Raw genomic sequence first — 21,626 nt, forward strand, 5'->3', positions numbered from 1 at the left:
ACCTAGTAGACATAGCTTACGCATGTTAAACTTAAAAACCCCTTCCCTAAGAATTTTAAGCTAAGCCATTGCTTACATGACCTTTATATCCTAAAACTATGCACAGAAAGACCAATTGATCAAAACTATCTATCAATGTTGTGAAAAAAAATGAAACAAATGATATGGGGGGAGGGGGGAAGCAACGATAGGAATCAAGGGACCCAGAATTTAGTTACCTACAATTAACTTGGTCAAGTCAACTTCATTTCTCTAGGTTTCAGTCTACTTATTAGTATATCAAAGGAGTTATATTAGATCATTTTTAAAGAATTTTAAAGCTCTAAAACTCAGTCCTTCGAAGTAGATCCCCCCAAATAAAAATTATTAATATTCCTTTATATGTACATTTCTTATAACCTCAGCACAGTGACACAGGAATTTCAAGCACTCAGTTGTGTGCCTGCTGTCCATTTGTAGATTATTTTGCCTTAACTAGTGCTCCTTTTTGATGATCCATTTTGAGTCTCTTCCATTTCCCACTCCAGAGGAATGCAGTTATTCCTCCTTTAGAAAATATACTTCTAATAATATATGTCTGCCCTCTTCCCAAATATTAAAATAATCCAGAGGTACTAAGAAGAATTAGACTTTACACATGAATTAAAAGGAAAAACATGCTATTTTCCAAATAGCACAAATAATGAAGAATTTTTTGTAGTTTCTGTCAAAACTAAAATCCAAAAATTTTTCATGAGAGAATACCTCCTAACAACATCACTGAAAAAAGAATTTCAGGAGCATGATGGAAGATAAAAATAATTAAGAAAAATGGCAGAAATTGGTAAAACAGACATGCCAGAATAAAAAATGGGTCAACTCATAAAATTAACACATTAGCAATTTTTGTCAATTTCAATTAAATATGCAGCAATGATGAAGTTTAAAGGAGTTGATTTTGAAAAACCTAAAGCATATAATAAAATAGGGGAAACAAGCTTAGAAGAGACAGTAAGTAGAATTAGTTTAAGACAAAGGCAAGGCAAGTGGCAAGATAGGAAAAAAAAAAATCCTGTTTCATAAAACGCAATGACAAGAGGTCTTTTAGTACTCAGGGAAACTAATCATGGAACTTCCTTTAATGCATGGTTGCAGTACCCAAGATAGAAGCCTTGAGAAAATCCTAATTTAAAATACTTTCTACAAGGAAGCCTGCAGAAATAAATTTTATAGCAAAATTAAATTAGTTGCCTGCTATCTTAACATGGCTATATACTGCACTGTAAAAGAAAAACAGGGATGGTTATGGAATAATTTGTGTAAAATTACATGCTGTAGTATGCTGGAAAGAGTATCACAATCGTAGGTTAATAAACACACAATAGTGTAAATAAGGAAATGGACTTTTGCTTGGTTAGGTGTCACCTCCATTTTATTATTTCCATTCTTCCACCCTCGCAAGCTGTCACTGATTTATCTTTATTAGCTGGAAACTGGGAGAAGGAATTTAAGATTATACAAGCATATTGGCTATATTTGTTTAAGATTTAATTTCCATCCACCTTTAAGTTTACTACTTGAAAATAACTACTATATCAAAGCCATTAGCGATAAAAACAACATTTTTTTTCCAAGAGATCAGTGAAAGTAAATGACTGGGGTATCTTGAAAGCTATTCTAACTGCAGATTTGGTAGAAATAAGAACATTTTACCAACACTAAACCAGCTATATACTTGCCCCACTTAACACATGACTCACCACTAATGATATAGGGGAGTGTGATGGAGTGGTTACATAAACTTATTCTGGACTGATTAAGGCCAAGGCTAAACTGAGATATCTGTCCTTCATACCCTTTACAGCTTACGCTTGGCCACAATCCTAGGCATTTAGAAGCTGGTTTACCCCATATCTTTCAGAGAGAAAGATTCTGAAGCCAAAAGTAAACCTCTAAAACTTCAAAATACATGCTCAATGTGTAATACTTCATCATTTAGAATTTGAAAAGGGAGCTAACATGTTGACTATGCATCAGACAAGGAGCTAGATGCTTTCCTGATGAGTTCTCACTGAAATTCTACATTGACCTTGAAAGAAGGTAAGTGTAAAATTACCTTCCCTATTGAAATCCAATGAAAATTACCAAAGGAAAATATAATGTATCAGCCTCTTTGATCTGACTGTTTTGAATGTGAAGGTAAGAAAATTTAGCATGAGATTAAATCTGCAACAATAAATTAAACCTCCTCTCGAAAGGTACCTTGCCAGCAGGCATTTACAAAATCTGAATCTCATATCAACATTAATAGTAAATGTGGGTGCTATGGAAAAAACTATCAACCACTCACCATAATGCATGTAACAGTTTCCTTTGGTGGGATCCAGCTCAATGGCCTTCAAAAAGAACTTTTCAGCCTCATTCTTACGACCCTTGAAAAACAGAGAACATGGATGATTCAGCAACAGATCACGAGGTATTCTTCACCTCCTAGGCCCAAATGAAGTAGACTAATGTCTTCTCGGTAATTGTCACTGCAAAACACATACATACTTATATACATAAATAAATAAATAATTTTCTTTTATCTAAATGAGGATGATCCAGAAGATCGTGCTGAAAGAAGACTGAGGTTAGAATGTTGGGAAACATTAAGATTAGAAAAATTGAACATGCCAGTGAGTTCAGCAAAAAGATTGAAAAGAAGAATCCAGGGAAGCAAGAGAAAAAGTGATTAAATGGTATCACAGAAACCAAAAAGGTTTAACCAACAGTTTTAAGAAATGGTGGGGAACACTATCATTTTCTACTTTAATTTGTATTAGAAAAAGTATTGGTCATTAGAGCTTTTGAGATAAACTTAAAGATTCATTTTGTCCCACTCACACACTTCATATATGAAGACCGCACAATTTGGTTTAGCTCAAACAGCTACTGCTTATCCTTGCTTCTATCACCCAGGACTATACTACTGTTAATCCAGGATTTAATCTCAAGATAGCTCATCTTCCTAGCTATGGTTTTAAGCAAATAGTCCCATCATTCTCAGAAGAAAATAAACAAAAAAATAGGGGGAAAGCTTTGTATGAGACAAACTGAGTTTTAATGAAACCAAATCACAATGAAGGCAGAGTCCAAAAATATACATTCTTCAACTCTGCTATTCCCTGATTATTGCTTCTGAACTAAAATTGCTTACACAGTAACACAAATGGGGTGGCTCAAGGTAGGAGAACCGCCCCAAGAAGAACTGTCCTGGAGGAGTTCTGTCTTGTTGGGAACGGTGGGAATGACCACAAGTGGCAGCAAGACACTGGGTGATGTCCAGTAGTCATGATCCAAGGGAAAGAGAAACGTTCTTATCCACTGATTCCTTCTCATTTATACTATATCTACCATATGAACTCAGGTTATATTTTATCTTTCTTTGCATATATTTTAAAACACTACTATAGATGTAAATTTCTAAAAGTTAGAGGCCTATAACCTTATATTCTACATTCCATGCAACATTACACCCTGCCTCCCATTTTGTTCATTCACACCTTAAAAAAATTCACTCTGTTTCTATATCATGTTTTAACCCATTATCTTAGCAGCTGGGGACTAGCCTATAGCTTCTGCCATGTATAGCTAGTGATAACCAAATGATCAGACAACTCGCATCCTTATTTCTTCTTTCAGTTTGGTAATGCTACTAAATTCAATAACTCCTCTTCAATTCGCAAGTCTCAGCAAATACCCAATAATTAATATTTAAAAATTCCCTGCAATGTTTCCCACAGCATTTCAACTTCAAAGGAAAAAAGGAAAGCATAGGCAACATGCTTCCTACACATATCATATTTTCATGAAGTTAGGAAGAATCAGCAACAATCTTAAGAAGTTTAGGTTTCCTAAATGAGTCACTAACTGTAATGAATTCAGGCAGACTAACATTTGAATTAAGAGGAAAGATTCTGGGCAGGCAGGCTAGCTCCAACATTTTTTGGCTCTGTGACCCTCAGAAAATTATTTCATCTCTTAGCTGCAACATTTTCAATTTAAAAAAGAGGATAACAATAAACTTAATTCCTAGGGTTATAGTATTACTTGAGAAGACACACATAAAATGGTAATTACAGTAAAGTAACTAGGTGTATTGTAAGACTGTAATAAATGTTATAGAATGCAGAGTTCTTAAGGACAAAGAATATGTTTTGTCATATACACAGCCTCACAAACACATGGTCAGTCCTTGAATCATCAATGGCAAATGCCATACAAAGAGCTATCATGAGTATCATAATGACAATAAAAAGAAAAATGCAAAATGAAAGCTATCATCAATAAAGAGTAAACACCAAGGTTATATGCAAAGATAAAAAGGGTCGATGGATTTTCTTTCATTTAAGTCTTTAAGGAAAGAAGAGAAGAAACTTGGTCATTATCGATGCCAAAGTAAAATGGTCAATAAAATCTGTGTGTAGTCCTTGGCAAAACAACAGCATGTAGCTTTAAATCATGCATCAGAATGCAAAGAACAGTGGTCTCTGGTTGCTCAGTGGACCAGGTTGTTAAAAGCAATGAGCCCCGCGATGTCACAGAAGCAGAATAAACACATTCAAGGCCAGAACACTCTTTTTTCCCAGATGAAATATTGCACCACTGTGCAATGATCTGTCTTTCTCCTTTGCCCAATATTTACTTAGTCAAGTTTCAAATAAGAAGTAGGAAAACAAAATCCTTACAAGAGTATGTAAAACCAAAAGGCAACCAAATGCGTAAAGCCAACCAGACACACACATTACTGGGCCCCAGAAAGGGGTCACAGTATTTGAGAGGTAACCCTATGTTTAATCAAATGTACTCTTTCAACTATTATCATTTGCAAGGGATGGCAGTTAAGAAAGTGGCAGAAGAAAAAGTAATTTCTCAGCAGGTTTTTCTCACTGCCTTTTAGATGATGCCAGACTCTTCTACAATTAAGCATTAGGGAGTACCCACTAGTGGTACAGACTCCTCATATTAAGCGCCGTTGTGGATTTAACATATTGGTTGGATATGTGGCCACATGTGGTCATTGCAGAAACTGAGAAAAAGGGAATGTGGTGTGCTATGCCAAAAAGATAATGTGCATTGGGGGGATTCAGTTTCTACTGCCAGCTCAGTGATTTGTTAATTTGCTTGTCTCCTTGTTTTTTGCAGGTTGAAAGTGATTTACTGACTGTCTACTATTTAACTTGCACCGTTCCAAGTACTGGAGATACATCAATGAACAACACAGAGTTCTGTTCTCAAGTCACAGTAGTAATAGGCATACAATAAATGTAGAAACCAATAAATAAGGGAATGTGCCACAGAAAACTTTGGGAAAATCAGTTCATTTCTCCAACTCACTGGACTTGGAAAAGACAGGCCTGTGTTTGAATTCTGCCTGCTCTACTCATTTAACTGTGTGACTCTGGGTACATTTTATAATATCTCTGAGTCTCCTGTCCCTGATTTAGAAAAATGAGCATAGTTAATACCAATTTCACAGGGTTGTTAACAAAAATCACAAATCGACTGGAAACAACTAGCTTCATATCTGGCACATAAAGCTGACATTCTTTGATCTGTCTTCTTAATATTTGCTTGGAAGAATTCTTCCTTCCAAATTCAATGACAACAATAGATTACTAAAATTTGAAAAACCATAAATCATCTTTAACCAATTTCTCCTATTCAGAATCTCCTATCTTAGTGAAAACTAAATTTCATGATTTTCCTATAGAATATTTCTCAGTATTGATGCTTTTCCATCCCCCCAAACACAAGCCCAGTTCATGTCACATCAAGAGTACTACAATAGATATTAAGTTAGCTGACTCACCATACTTCATTTTATCGTACTTAACAGGGCCAGATTAATGTTCCTTAAACTGAAGTGTTTTTATATTATGCCATATTATGCCATTGACCAAAAATACTTATATACTTCCTGTTTCTACTCTTTCTCATAATCAGCCTGGTCTTTGAAGTCCTCCCAAAACTAGCTCAAATCTTCTTGGATAAATTCTCTGTACCCTATCATGCCAATTTCCTTATGTCCTGATGGAAGTTCTTACGTCTTCCCTTAATTATTTGTTCTGACATGGGGTGTTATTCTATTTCTTCATTCATTCACATCCATTTTAGGATTCAAGTCACAGCTGAAGTTCCTTTTATAATGTCCTGTGTCATGGCTTCAACTCACAGTGATTTCCCTTTGCTTTTAATTATGACGATACCATAATTTTTTTAAAAGAGGCATTATTACCACATATTACAGTTACAAAACTTACCAGTTATGTTTTTGCCATAATTAGCTATGTAACCTAGAATAAGACACCAGACCAAGTTCTTTAATAAATAAAATAGAGAATTTGACAAGTTGAATTCTAAGTTTTGAAAATTATAAGTCTAGGTAAGTAATTATAGTTTGTACATGATAATTCAGTCTACTCCCACAATCAAATCAGTTAAAGCAGCAAAAATCCAGTATATTGAAGCAAAGAGCAATTGGCAGCATAAAATGTTGGGAAGTAAAGGATATAAAACAAAATTATAATACAATTGGTAAATACTTTGTGCAATCTGCAGTTAGTAAATTAGTGATCATACAAAGAACTGACCAGAATAACTTTAAGCAGCACAGGATCAAGAAAGCAAGCAAGGAAGATGAGAACCAGGGTAAGACATTTTCCTGGCCAATGGCTTCAACCATACCTAGGAATTAGGGATTTGAGATTATGAATTTATTTATATTATACTTCTATTAGCATATTTTTTGCAACACCATACTGAGCATTAGGAAAGAAAAGATAATATTTAAACTCATGAAAAACAATGCCATCCCCAATAAGGCTTAGGCCTTGTCAAGTCCCCTTCTGATGGAGAGCAATAAGACAAACACATGTAAGAAAAAAAATCAGTAAAATGTATAGCCTATTCCACAGTGTGCAATCGGTTTTCAGCTGATTTATTTTGTTTTCCTAATTAAATTGAACATTACTATGCCCACTTGAGTTGGGTATACAAGACAAGCAGCATCTCTTCCTATGGCTGATGAACACTTATATCAACTACAAAATATATGAATATAAAAATAGACATATATATATTTTTATACACACACACACACACAGAATCCCCTGATAATACCTGGAACTCTCACTTAAAAAAGTATATAGGAATATGAAATGCAAGAGAAAATTACCCTGTTGTGGACTTCAGCTTGAATTTTGTTTTATTTTTAAATGTAAACCACATGCAAACTTTTAAATTTATGTTTAGTAACAAATTACTTAGGACATTCATCGTTCCCTCTGCAGCATGTCATACTATCATAGTTAAGAACTGCTGTCTTACCAACTGACACCTGAAAACACCAAGATCATGCATTCCTTATGACTTTAATGCATATGATTGTTTCCAAAATTGAAATTAATGCATTAATCTTTTCCTATAAGACAGATTATTTCCAAAAGGCTTTACTTTTTATTCTATAGCTATCCCAGTGTTCTGTAAATATAATAGTCAATAAATAAATGAGCTACCACTGTTTTATTTATATAACTTAATATCTTGCAGTCACTCTCTTAGTTACTCATGTTCACGTTAGCAGAAAAGTACACAGCTGTGAACGACATAGTAGTTTCTCCATTTCACATTTGGAAACTGTCACACCAAATAAGGTCTCTCAAACTATAAAAAGAGTTCTTCAGAACTGGTCCACATTCTCAACAAATATTTATATCCTAACCAGGGTTTGTTCAGTATTGGCAGGAATACCAATTAGAATTATACAAAGAGCAAACCAGAGCATTTCCCTTCAGAGGTCCTATTCCTTATGTAGAGGCTGCACTGAGCTCTAAATATTTTGAGCAATGAGCTTGCTGTAGGAAGAGTCTCCTTCTGCAGTTGTGTATCTAGTGGCCACTTCCGTACATTTAGTGTTTACTTTCTGGTAATGTTTGACGATTGTGTCAATTTTTATAACCAACTCAAATCATGTCTTCATTCACCTTTTAAGTGGACATCTTCATCAACAATAAATGGGGGGGGGGGGAGAGCAGGCAATAAAAAAAGGCCCAAAACCTTATGTGTAGTTTGGTAAGAGTGTTGCTTAACCATAAAGCATAGTTTAAGGAGAGCTTAAAGAAAAACAAGCAGGCTTGAAATACTAATTTCTGAGAACCATTTATAAATAAAAGGAACATTACTGGAGGAGAGAGACATACATCTAGAGCAGACTTAAAAATTTAAAAAGCTGTTTCATGGTTAAACTAAGTGTCTTAAGAACACAGAGGAAGGTCCAATTAAGTCTACTGAGAAGGGTAAGAAAATGATTCAGTTGATGTGATGTTTCACTCCAGAGGTAGATTAAGCTCCTCTTATGTGCCAGGCTGTGGCCCAGGTCTTGGTGATCAAGGCAAAGCTCCTGCCCCATGCAGCTTACATTCAAATGGTGGAAAAGACAGTTTACACACAGACAGGTGATGCTGTCAGTTAGTCTTAAGAGCTTTGGGGAGAATTAAGGCAGCCTAAGGGGATAGAGCAAGGCACTACTGGAGGGTGGGGTTATATTAGACGGTAGCCAAGAAAGTGCACTGGCTTAGACTAGGCTGAGAGCAGTGGAGGTGCTGAGAAGTGTTAGATTTGGGGTCTCTTTCAAACATAAGGGTTGATGGATTGGGTGTGGATATAAGGTAAAAAGAAGAATCAAGGATGACTCTGGACGCTTGTGGCTCCTGGGTGAGTGCAGGTATCATTTATTTATATGGGGAAGACTGTGGATCAGGTGTAGTAAGATACAAGGGTAGCAGGGTAATGGAGTTCAGTTTGATTGAAATGCTAGGACAATAGAGTTTGGAGACTAACTCAGAAAGACCCGTTCAGATAGGAGGCCATAGACTAGATATTGGCAGAATGAAAAGAAGGTAAAGGGGGAAAAAGAAATTACCAAGAATGGTAAGAGGGGCATGGATGGGGAAAAAAACAACCTCACCTACTTACATTTCAATCTTATGTTACCAATAAAAGCAGAAATATTATATTAAAAAAGCAGTATATAGCATAAGCATACAGGCCCATTATAAATTACCACTGCAAATTCTAAGTAACTTGCCTTTCACAAACTCTTATTTTCAATATTAGATATTTTAAAAAATAAAGGCTATTCAAATTTAACTCTGTTGCTTAGTACACAGCTTTGATATTATGAGTGAAAAATGTTAGATATTGAGGTATAAACACAAAATGGCAAACTCCTATAAATATTCTGTAACTGGAGGTGTTTAGCTTACTCAGATTTCTTGTTATATTACAAGTTGTCATTTCCTTTCTACATCTGTTCACTCTTGTATCTTCCCTTCAAGCTTAGAAAGGTCATTCACACATACTGTAATGACATTTCAGTGGAGAGAGTTAATTTGACAGAATACAACCACATCTTAAGCTCCACCTGGGCCACTGCATTGCATTTCTATACTAAGCTCAAAGTCAAGTTAAAACCAATACCTTATCATAACTCTTATTCATTTACAATGTTAGTTCATAAGAACAGCATTCAGATCTTTTTTAAAATGTCTGAGAAAGCTGATATGAAGGAAGAAGAATTTTTGTTGTGAATCAAACTTGTAATTGCTATAAATTTTAAAAAATTACAAATTTTATTTTACTAAAATCTTACTTTAAAAAATTAAAATTTACTTTAAATTTCCTAAAAATTTACTTTAAAGGTTTGCATATAATTTTTAAAAATTAAAATCGACCATTATTAGACTTCAGAATTATGCATACAGCTTTACCTTTGAATCACAAACCAAACAGCAAAATCTGCTTTTAATAAAAACAATGAAACTGCATCAACATAGTCAATGATTCTCTAAATTCAATAAATATTTACTGGGAATCTACCATGTGCCTAGCACACTGTTAAGTGCTAGAATGAAAATGGTGAATAAAAACAGGCACAACCCCTGCCTCCATGAGCTTCCTGACCCCAAACTGTTACAAGTGGATCAGAAACAGGGAATGTGGGTTTGCCCTGTAACAGCTGGTTTGACATAGCTGGAGTATTCAGGAAAGATTCCTAAGAAATTGATGTTTTAATTAAATTCCTGATGTGTATGATTAACTCATTAAATTGGAGCCAAGCATATTCTAAGTAGAAAAGCATCAAAAGTAAAATTCCTGTGGCAGGAAACACACAAAAACAATTGAATCCCAGGATGAATGAGGGAGAGAGAGTAAGTGAAGGTAGGTCATGTGATAAGGAAGGGAAGAACAGAGCACACCTGGATTTTAGGTCATATTAAGGAATTAGGTCATTACTTGGAGTTTTGTAAAGATCATTCTGAGTATGGTATGGATAACAGGTTGGAACTGGGACAGAAGGGACACAGGCATATCAGTTCAGACTTATCACAGAGTGATGGGGGTGAGAGCAGAGATGAAGATTAGCAGACTGACATGAGAGATATTTTGGTAAAGCAGACAGGATTTCATGATGGATAGGATGAGGAGGGTTGGGATGAGCTTGACAGGGGTAACAAGATTACTACCAGGGCTCTGGATTGTGAAACTGAAGGGAAGGTGGTAAATACCTCGTGTACTGAGACATATAATACCAGAAGAATACCAGGTTTAGGAAGTGTTGTGGGTTGAACTGTGTCCCCCAAAACAGTATGTTCAAGTCATAACCCCCAGTACCTGTGAATGTGGCCTTATTTGGAAAAGAAGTCTTTGCAGATGTCATCAAGTTACGATGAGGTCACTCTGTATGAGGGTGGGCCCTAAATCTAACATGAATGGCATCCTTACAAGAAGAGGGAGGGGGATGACATTGTCAACATGGTGACACAGGACATTCCAGGAAAAGTCTCCCATCAGAATCAACTAATAAAAGAACACATTCCACTTGCTTGGAACTCTGGAGGGTGTAGAGATTGGAGAAGGACTCCACAAATGCTGACTCAAAGAAAAAGGAAAAGAATTTCCCAAACCAGGTAGGAGATTTTTTTCATGGACCTGGCAGTCTGGACCCCTCCTTCTCACTTGGTCCCATGCAGCTCAGGAGTCACAGAAGCAGCATGGCCTGGCTCCCTTCTGCTTTGGATGCAGACCATAGAGCCACACCCAGCAGTGAGTCAGAAACCTACGCATATCCAGGCACAGGGACCCAAGTCCACAGAGACCCAGGGAGGAGCACAAGCAGCTGAGGAGTACCACATCCAAAAGGGCCTCCAGCGAGGTGGATGGGGGGTAGACCACAGCAGAACTATTGGCAAGAAGTGAACACACTCAATCCAGTCTCTGTTGGTGAGACACCTAAAAGCAAAACAGACTGTTCTGGATTGACCCACCTTCTGGATTGACAATATCTGGGTCACAGGGGTCAGACACCCTAATGGGAGAGAAACTGGAAGCACAAAAGCTTCACAGGAAAAAAAAGGGCGAGGAACTGAGCTGCTATAAGATAAGATGGGTCCCAGAACTGAAAAGTGTAAGGAAAAGGGGGCACTGAGTGAGGAAGAGAATTTAAACAAATCATAGGATCTGGGGAGAAAATTCTGCACAAAAACAAACAGAACAAAAGAGGACTTCTAAGGAAAATGGCAGAGTAGGGAGGTCCAGGACTCAGTCCTTCCACCAAAATGGTTGGTGAACATGCAGGAACTGCCTGAAACAACTTTTCTAGGGTTCTGGAGGCCAGAAGAACATTGTACAGCAATCAGGGAAGAGTGGGCGGAAGAGGCTGATAAACTATAGTGGACAACAGTGAGTTGCTCTCTCCATGCAGCAACTGCCTGCACCCAACCCCCTACTCTCAAGGCAGGCCATTCCTTGGCTAGCTCAGGGGATACAGAAAGACTTAAAAATCCTCTTCCCAAAGAACAGGGGTGGGCATGACTGATCAGGGATCATGGATTTTGATCAGCAAAGTCAGATCATTGGGTACCAGATCTGAGCCACCATTTCAAACACCCTTGGACACCAGAGATGGCAGGCACTGTTTTGGCCCCACCCTGGACAGGTGTCAAGGCAGTGGAGATTTAAAGATGAAGTGCTTCCCTCAGGGCTGAGGGGAACAGTTAGCTGAAGGGCTGCATTTGCTGGGCAGGCCAGGAAAGTACAGCTGTGGGAAGTGGTCAAAGAGGCTTTTGTCATCCTTCCTGATCCCCTTCCCAGAGTACTTTGGAGCTGGTATGCACTCCCTTCAGGGGTCCCTGGCCTCATTTGGATTTGGAAATACTAACTTGAGAGAATCTGCTCCAGGATGATACTCCTCTCAGAATTCCAGGCAAAAGTAGCTAAAGACAATGAAAGGACTGTTAAAAAACTATAGAAATGAAACAAATAGAAACAGAACAGGTCAAAATTCCTGGAGAAGGAAGAGTAGAGTGGAAGCTTTCTCCTGGGGTGAAACAATTACAAGAAAAGTACAATGTTAAAAATTGTATGGCACACCCAGGGCAAGAAGCAGATAAAGAAGAGCTGAAAAATAACCTGATCAGTTAAACACAGGCTATTGTAATGGTCTAGAATAAGTTGAACCAAGTGTCAAAGAAGACCCTTAAAACAAAGCCAATCAACAATAAAACCCTAGGCAAGAGAGAGAAACAGACCTTCAGAGTAAACTCATCAAGATAATCAGATGCTTAGACGTCTGCAAAAAATTACAAGCCATATTAAGAAACAAGAAGATAGGGCACAGCCAAGGGAATAAATTAAAGTTTCAGAGGAAACACAGAATTTGGAACAAGTAATGAAAGTGTTCAAACAATCTCCTAAATCAATTCAAAGAGATGAAGGAAAATATGGATATGGAGATAAAGAATATTAAGAAGACAATATGTGAACATAAAGAAGAAATTGAATGTTTAAAAAGATACATAACATTTTGGATGGTTTCTGTGCTGTGTGAATATATCTAAAAAAATTTTGAGAAGATACATAACAGAAATTATGGGGATGAAAGGTACAATAATAGAGATTAAAAATACACTAGAGGTATACAAAAGCAGATTTGAACAGGCAGAAGAAAGAACCAGCAAACTAAAAGACAGGACAATTGAAACCATACAGTGAGAAGAATAGATAGGGAAAACAACAGAAAATATTGAGCAGTGTCTCAGGGATTTGAGTGACAGCATGAAGTGCACACACATATGTACCCCATGTATCCTAGAAGAAGAAGAGAGGGGAAAGAAGCAGAAAGAATATTTGCAGAAATTATGGCCAAAAATCTACTAACTCTTATGAAAGATATAAATATACATGTCTAAGAAGTGTAACCATATCTCAAACAGAATAAATCCTAATAGACCTACCCCAAGACACATGCTAATAAAAATGTAAAAGCTGAAGATAAAGACAGAATTCTGAAAGTAGCAAGAGAAGTGATTCATCACATACAAAGGATCCTCAATAAGACAAAATACCTATTATCAGCAGAAACCATGAAGGCAAGAAGGCAGGGGTGTGATATATTTCAGGTACTGACAGAACCTGCCAGCCCAAAATTCATTTTCTGACAAAACTATCCTTCAAAAATGACAGAGAATTTAAATATTCACATATAAAAAGAAACAGAAAGTTAGTCAAAAAAAGACCTGCCCTATGAGAATTACTAAAGGGAGTTCTACAGGTTGAAAGGAAAAGACAAGGGAGATTGGCTTGGAATAGTGTGAAGAAAGGAATATCTTCAGTGAAGGTAACTTTTTAAAAGGGTAAATGCAAAACCCAATAGTGGGAGACAGAAGAAGATGGTGGCATAGAGAGGAGTGGAGGTTAGTTTGTCCCCCCGGAACAACTAATAAACAACCGGGAAACTAGTAAATAATTTGGAATAACAGTGAGGGGAAAAACATGACTGTCCACTCATCATACAACAACCTGAACTGGGAGGAATGCCTGAGATCACAGCATGAAATATGTAAGTAAAAACTGTGGATCCAAGTTGGGAGCCCCATCCCCCCACGGCCCAAACTGCAAAGTGAATACAGCCCAGCTGAGCTCCAACTGGGGTTTTAATTAACAAACATGGACTGCTCAATAGAAGACAAGAATCCCAACAAGCAGACAGACGCTTTGGGTGATGACTGACCTTGGAGAGCTGGAGGGTGGCCACAGACTGGCCCTGAAGGAGACTTTCTATCCCTTTTTTGGTTCAGTGGAGAAAGCCTCAGTCATTTTCAGTTCCCAGCACTTTGACAAGACAAGGGTGGACATAGCACAGGCAGAGAGTCTATTCAAATGTAAATGACCTCACCCTAGGGGGCACACCTTTTCCCTAAAAGGAAGAAGATGGTGTCAAGCTCAAATACCTGCCTTCCATTCAGAACCAGACCCCAGAGCCTGGGGGTAAACAGCCACAGGCCACACCTCCTTACACCAGTCTGGAGCTACAGGCTGACAGGCACTACCTGCTGGGCAGAAAAGTACAGTGACTTGAGGCCTCACAGGGTATACCAATCTTCTAAGACACCCTCAGGGAGACATGATATTATTGCCTCCTGCTTAGACCTGAGCCCATTCCGGTCTGGGAAAACCTGATTGTGGTAACCAAGGAAATCAGATGCCTAGATAACAGAAAACTACAATGCACTAAGAAAAACAAAGCTATGGCCCAGTCAAAGGAACAAACTTACACTTCAACTGAGATACAGGAATTTAAACAACTAATGCAAAATCAATTCAAAAAATTTAGGGAAGATATGGCAAAAGAGATGAAGCATATAATGAAAACACTGGGTGTACATAAGGAAGAAATTGAAAGTTCAAAAAAACAACTGGCAGAATCTACGGAATCGAAAGGCACAACACAAGAGATGAAAGACACAATGGAAACACACAACAGCAGATTTCAAGAGGCAGAAGAAAACACTCAGGAACTGGAGAACAATATACCTGAAAGCCTACATACAAAACAACAGATAGAGAAAAGAATGAAAAATATGAGCAACGTCTTTGGGAACTTAAGGACAAAAGAAATGCAGGAATCTATGTGTATTGGTGCCCCAGAAGGAGAAGAGAAGGGAAAAGGGGAAGAAGCAATAATAGAGGAAATAATCAATGAAAATTTCCCATCTCTTATGAAAGACATAAAATTATGGATCCAAGAAGCACAGCATACCCCAAACAGAATAGATCTGAATAGACCTACACCAAGACACTTAATAATCACGTTATCAAACATCAAAGATAAAGAGAGAATCCTGACAGCAGCAAGAGAAAAGCGATCCATCACATACAAAGGAAGCTTGATAACGCTATATGTGGACTTTTCAATAGAAAACATGGAGGCAAAAAGGAAGTGGGCTGATATATTTAAGATACTGAAAGAGAAAATCACCAACCAAGAATCCTATATCCAGCAAAACTGTCCTTCAAATATGAGGGAGAGTTTAAAATATTCTCTGACTAACAGACAATGACAGAGTTGTGAACAAGATACCTACTCTACAGGAAACACTAAAGGAAGCACTGCAGACAGAAAGGAAAAGACAAGAGTGAGACATTTGGAAAACAATTTTGGGAGATAGTAGCACAGCAATGTAAGTACACTGAACAAAGATGACTGTGAGTACGGTTGAAAGAGGAAGGTTAGGACCATGTGAGACACTAGAACAAAAGATAAAAGATAAAGACTGGGACTGTATAACTCAGTGAAACCTAGGGTGATCAATGATTGTGATAAAAGGTACAAATATGTTTTTACATGAGGTAGAACAAATGAATGTCAACATTGCAAGGTGTTAAAAATAGGGTGGGATTGGGGGGAAAATACAATCAATGCAAACTAGAGATTATAATTCACAGAAACATTGTATTATGCTTCCTTTAATATAAGAAAGGCAATATACCAAAGCTAAATACATATGGGGAGGGGAGGGGCTAGGGGAAGGGTATGGGACTCCTGGCGTTGGTGAAGTTGTCTGACTCTTTACTCTAATCTAGGTTAATACTATCTTTCCTTTTGTTGCTTTCTGGCTGCCATGTTTTTTTCTCTCTCTTTTTTCTTTTTCTTTTGTCTCTCTACCTTGTTTGACTCTTCCTCCTTTTTGGAAGAAATGGAGATGTCCTTATATAGATAGTAGTGATGGTGCTGAATACATAAATACGTGACTATACAGAGAGCCAACAATTATTTACTTAGGATGGAATGTATGGTATGTGAACAAAACTGTCTTTAAAAAAATGGGTTGATGAAGAAATCTTGAGGGAACTATATGGAGCAAAATATGACAGATACATAAAGACTAATATTGCAGGGTCTCACTGATACGAACTAGTTATAATATGTAAACTCATAGACATGAAATATAAGTTACCAGGATATAGAACGAGGCTAAAGAATGGGGAGTGGTTGCTTATTATGAGCAGAATGTTCACCTAGGATGAACTTAAACATTTGGAAATGGACAGAGGTGATGGTAGCACATTGTGAGAATAACTAACAGTGCTGAATGATGTGTAAAGGTGGTGGAAAGGGGAAGCTCAGAGTCACATATGTCACCAGAAGGAAAGCTGGAGGTTAAAAGATGGGAATGTAGAAAGCAGTGAATCTTGTGGTGTACAATGTCCATGATTAACTGTACAAATATTAGAAATCCCTCTCATGAACTAGAACAAATGTATGACATTATAACTAGAAGTTAATAATAGAGGGACATATAGGAAAAAATACATACTTATTGTAAACTATATACTACAGTTAGTAGTATTGTAACATTCTTTCATCAACAGTAACAAATGTACTATACCAAAACTATGCATCAATAATGGAGGGGGGGATGGTAGGGGTATGGAAGGATTGGAGTTTCCTTTTTTTGTCTTTATTTCATTTCTGGAGTAATGAAAATGTTCTAAATATCAAAAAAAAATTAATTGTGGTGATGGATGCACAGCTATATGATGGTACCAGGGGCAACTGATTGTACACTTTGGATCTTTGGATAGTTGTATGGTATGTGAACAATCTCAATAAAAACTAAAAGAAAACAAAACCCAACAGTACTGTATCCTCAATATACAATTCTACTCTTTAATTCCTATAAGAGTCCAAATAAGACAAAAGATGTTATAAGAGACAAAGAAGGACACCATATATTAATAAAAGGGGTAATCCACCAAGAAGAAATAACAATCATAAATATTTATACACCTAACCACAATGCCCTAAATACATGAGGCAAACACTGGCAAAAAAAAGGAAAAAATAGACATCTCTACAACAGTAACTGGAGACTTCAATATACCACTCTTTATAGATAGAACATCTAGACAGGATCGATAAGTAAACAGAGAACTTGAAGAATATGATAAATGAACTAGACCTAACAGACATATACAGAACATTGCACCAAAAAAGAGCAGGATATACATTTTTGTCAAGTACACATGGGTCATTCCCCACAATAGACCACATATTGGGCAACAAAACAACTCTCAATGAATTTTAAAGGACTGAAATTATACAAAGCATCTTCTCTGCCCATACCAGAATGAAGCTGGCACAGAACTAGAAAACCAACAAATATATGGAAGTTAAATATCACACTCTTAATCAGTGGGTCAAAGAAGAAATTGCAAGGGAAATCAGTAAATTTCTTGAGACAAATGAAAATGAAAACACAACATATCAAAACTTACAGGATGCAGTGAAGGCAGTCTGAGAGTGAAATTCAAAGCCCTAAATGCCCAAATTAAAGAAGAAGAAAGAGCTAAAATCAAATGACATAACTGCACACTTGGAAGAATTAGAAAAAGAACAGCAAAGTAACCCCAAAGCAAGGAGAAGGAAAGAAATAACAATGATAACAGAAATAAATGAAATTAGAATTAAAAACAACAGAGAGCATTAACAAAATCAGAAGATGGTTCTTTGAAAAGATCAATAAAATTGAAAAACCTTTAGCTAGACTGACTAAGAAAAAAAGAGAGAAGACAGAAACAAACAGAATCAGAAATGTGAGGAGGGACATTACTACTGACCCAATGGAAATTGCAAGGATCATATGATGATACTATGAACAACTGTATGCCAACAAATTAGAAAACCTACATGAAATGGACAAATTCCTAGAAACACACAATCAACCTACACTGACTCTACAAGAAATAGAAGATCTCAACAGACCAGTTACAAGTAAAGAGACTGAACCAGTCATCATAACCTCCGCACAGAAAACCTCAGGACCAGATGGCTTCACGGGTGAATTCTTCCAATCATTCCAATTAGAATTAATATCAATCTTGCTCTAATATCAATTAATATTAACTTCAATCAATATCAACCCTGCTCTAAAATTAATTTCTAATATTAATTTCAATCAATTAATCTCTATATCAATTAATATCAGTCCTGCTCTAATATCAATCCTACCTAATTGATTCTATGAAGCCAACATCACCATAATACCAAAGTTAGATAAAAATACTACAAGAAAAGAAAATACAGACCAACTTCTCTTATGAAAATAGATGCAAAAATCCTCAGCAAAATACTTACAAATTGAATCCAACAGCACACCAAAAGAAGGGGACCCATTAGCCAAAACCATCTTGAAAATGAAGAAAGTAGTTGGAGGACTCACACTTCCTGACTTTAAAGCTTATTACAAAGCTACAATGGTCAATATGGCATGGCACTGGCATGAGGATAGTTATTATAGACCAGTGGAATCTAATTGAGAGTTCAGAAATAGACCCTCATATCTATGGCCAACTGAATTTTGATAAGGCTGCCATGTCCACTCAATTGGGAAAGAATAATCTTTTCAATAGGTGATGCTGAGAGAATTGCTATCCATATGCAAAACAATGAAGGAGGACCCCTATCTCACACCATATACAAAAATTAACTCAAAGTGGATCAAATATTTAAATATAAGAACCAGGACCACAAAACTCCTAGAAGAAAATGTAGGGAAGCATCTTCAAGATCTTGTGATTGGCAATAGTTTCTTAGACTTTACACCCAAAGCACAAGCAACAAAAGAAAAAACAGATCAAAAGGACCTCCTCACAATTGAAAAACTTTTTTGTATCAAAAGACTTTATCACAAAAGTGAAAAGACAACCCACTCAACAGGAGAAAATATTTGGATATCACCTATACAATAAGGGTTTAAACATGTCCAGAACATATATTAAAAAAATCCTACAACTCAACAATAAAAAGACAAACCACCCAATATAAAAAAAATGGGCAAAAGCCTTGAATAGGCATTTCTCCAAAGAGGATAAACAAATGGCTTGAAAAACACAAGAAACGATGCTCACCATTTTTACATATTAGGGAAATGCCAATTAAAACCCCAATGAGATACCATTTCACACCCACTACAATGGCTACTATTAAGAAAACAGAAAATCATAAGTATTGGAGAGGATGTGTTAAAATAGGAAAACTTCTTCATTGCTTGTGGGAATGTAAAACAGTGCAGCCACTGTGGAAGACAATTTGGCAGTTCCTCAGAAAGCTAAGTGTAGAATTATCATATTTCACAGCAATCCCTTTACTAGGTAGAGGTCTTCAACTCAAAAGAATTGAAAGCAGGGACTCAAACAGATACTTGCACACCGAAGTTTACAGCAGCATTATACAATTATCAAAAGATGGAATCAACCCAGGTGTCCAACAAACAATGGAACAGATAAACAAAATGTGGTATATGCATACAATGGAACATTATCCAGCATTTAAAAGGAATGAAGTTCTGGTTCCTATGACAACATGGATGTATCCTGAAGACATTATGTTGAGTGAAATAAGTCAGACACAAAAGGACAAATACTATATGATTTCACTGATATGAAATAATTAGAACAAACTAATAGAGTTAGAATCTAGAATACAGGTTACCAGGGACTGGGTTGGGGGTAGGGAATGGGGAGTTAATGCTTACTTTGTATAGTAGTTCTATTTACGTTGAGTGTAAAGTTTTGGAAATGGATGGTAGTTACCGTAGCACAAAATTTTGAGTGTAATTAATGGCACTAGAATATATACATGAATGTGATCAAAGGGGAAATTTTAAGTTATATATATGTTATGAGAATAAAAATTAAAATATAAAGTGTAGGGCTGTACAACACAGTGAACCCTATTGTAAACGTGGACTATAGTCAATAGAAAACTATAAAAACGTTCTTTCATGAATTGTGACAAATGTCCTAATGCAAGGTGTTAATAATAGGGTGGTATATGGGGAAAAAATACAATACACCCTAATGTAAAGACAAACAAACAAACAAAAAACAAAGCTGAGAAACAGAACAATATCAGCTTTCCTGTAGTGTTTATTAGCCTATTGTTTTACCTTAAAGTCCATAGAGAACAATACTATATACCAAGCTCTATGAGTTAATACATGTATTCATGAATAATGAGTTACAACATATAATCAAGTATAAAGGCAGGCTGGCTGCTTGTACTGTCCATGTACAAAAAATAGGACATTGTTTTTCAAGCAAGGATTATTTATTTAGTAATCTGGGAGAATGTAATTGTATCTGACTTGGCTGTTAATAAATTCATTAGAACCACCCCCCCTCCCCCAAAAAAAGAAGGAAATTTGGACACAGAGACACAGACAAATAGGAAGAATACAGCCACGTGAGCACAAAGGCAGATACTGGAGCTGTGTTGCCACAAGCTAAGGAAATGCCTGGGAACATGAGAAGCTGGAAAAGGCAAGGAAGTGTTCTTCCCTAGAAACTTCGGAGCCTTGCCAACACCTTGACTTCAGATTTCTAGTCTCCAGAACTGTGAGAGAATAAATTTCTGTTGTTTTAAGCCACTCAGAATTTGGGGTACAGAAGTTCTAGGAAACTAACTCAGGCAGTAAGATTATGAGCTCAGTTTTGGGAACTGCAGAGGCTGAGATACCTTTGGGACAACAGTGATGTCAAGGATGTGATTTGTTGGTAAGACCAAATCAAGAGGCAGAAGAAAAGGTAAAACAGTATTCCAAGAAAGTAGACAAATGTGTCAAATGCTGAAAAATATTCATTGGATTTAGTGACACAGAAATCATCAAAGTCCTCAGAAAGGTGCCCGAAAGACTGGGAGGAAATCTGGGAGGGTGGTGTGTGGAAACAGATACTCCAATTATAGACAACTCTGCCAATATGTTTAGCTGAGAATGGGAAGGAAGAGTCAGCGTCAGCTGGAAGAGATGAGATGCAATGAGGGTTTCAAAAAAGAATACAGAAAATAAAAATAAAATCATGACAGGACATAAATATTAATGTCTGGGTTTTTTTTTCTTAGTTTAATTGAAAAATAGAAGGTAAATAACCAAAAAGTCTATTTTTAGAAGTCCTAGCTTTCCAATTGTGGCCAAGGCCAAATTAAACCTTCCCAGAATTCTCCAAGCTGAGTCCTTTTTTCCTGGACGCTCAACAACACTTGATTCCTACTTGATGTTGTGACATTTGGCATCTGGTACCATAATTAGCTTTTTAATCTCCTCTTCTAGGGGAATTGTTTAATCATCACTTAGTCAAGGGTCAAATGCATAGCAGGTAGCCATAATGCATGGAAAATGTTGAGTACCTTGTAAAAGTAAACACACAGTGCATGTTTCTTAAAGGTATACTCTCCTTGGGAAGTACTGTTGCTAAATTATAGA

The 21,626-nt window shown here is 36.7% G+C and overlaps 1 protein-coding gene across 1 annotated transcript in view; it reads right to left on the reverse strand.

The window, feature by feature from the left end:
* TMTC2 (transmembrane O-mannosyltransferase targeting cadherins 2) overlaps nt 1-21,626 on the reverse strand; it is a 438,482-nt gene that overhangs the window by 90,867 nt on the left and 325,989 nt on the right. The window contains exon 9 of the mRNA XM_037847587.1: nt 2,330-2,411. Coding sequence (XP_037703515.1) covers nt 2,330-2,411 — 82 coding nt within the window. The remainder of the gene's footprint in view (nt 1-2,329; nt 2,412-21,626) is intronic.

Source organism: Choloepus didactylus, chromosome 8 (genome assembly GCF_015220235.1).
Source record: "Choloepus didactylus isolate mChoDid1 chromosome 8, mChoDid1.pri, whole genome shotgun sequence".
Taxonomy (NCBI): domain Eukaryota; kingdom Metazoa; phylum Chordata; class Mammalia; order Pilosa; family Megalonychidae; genus Choloepus; species Choloepus didactylus.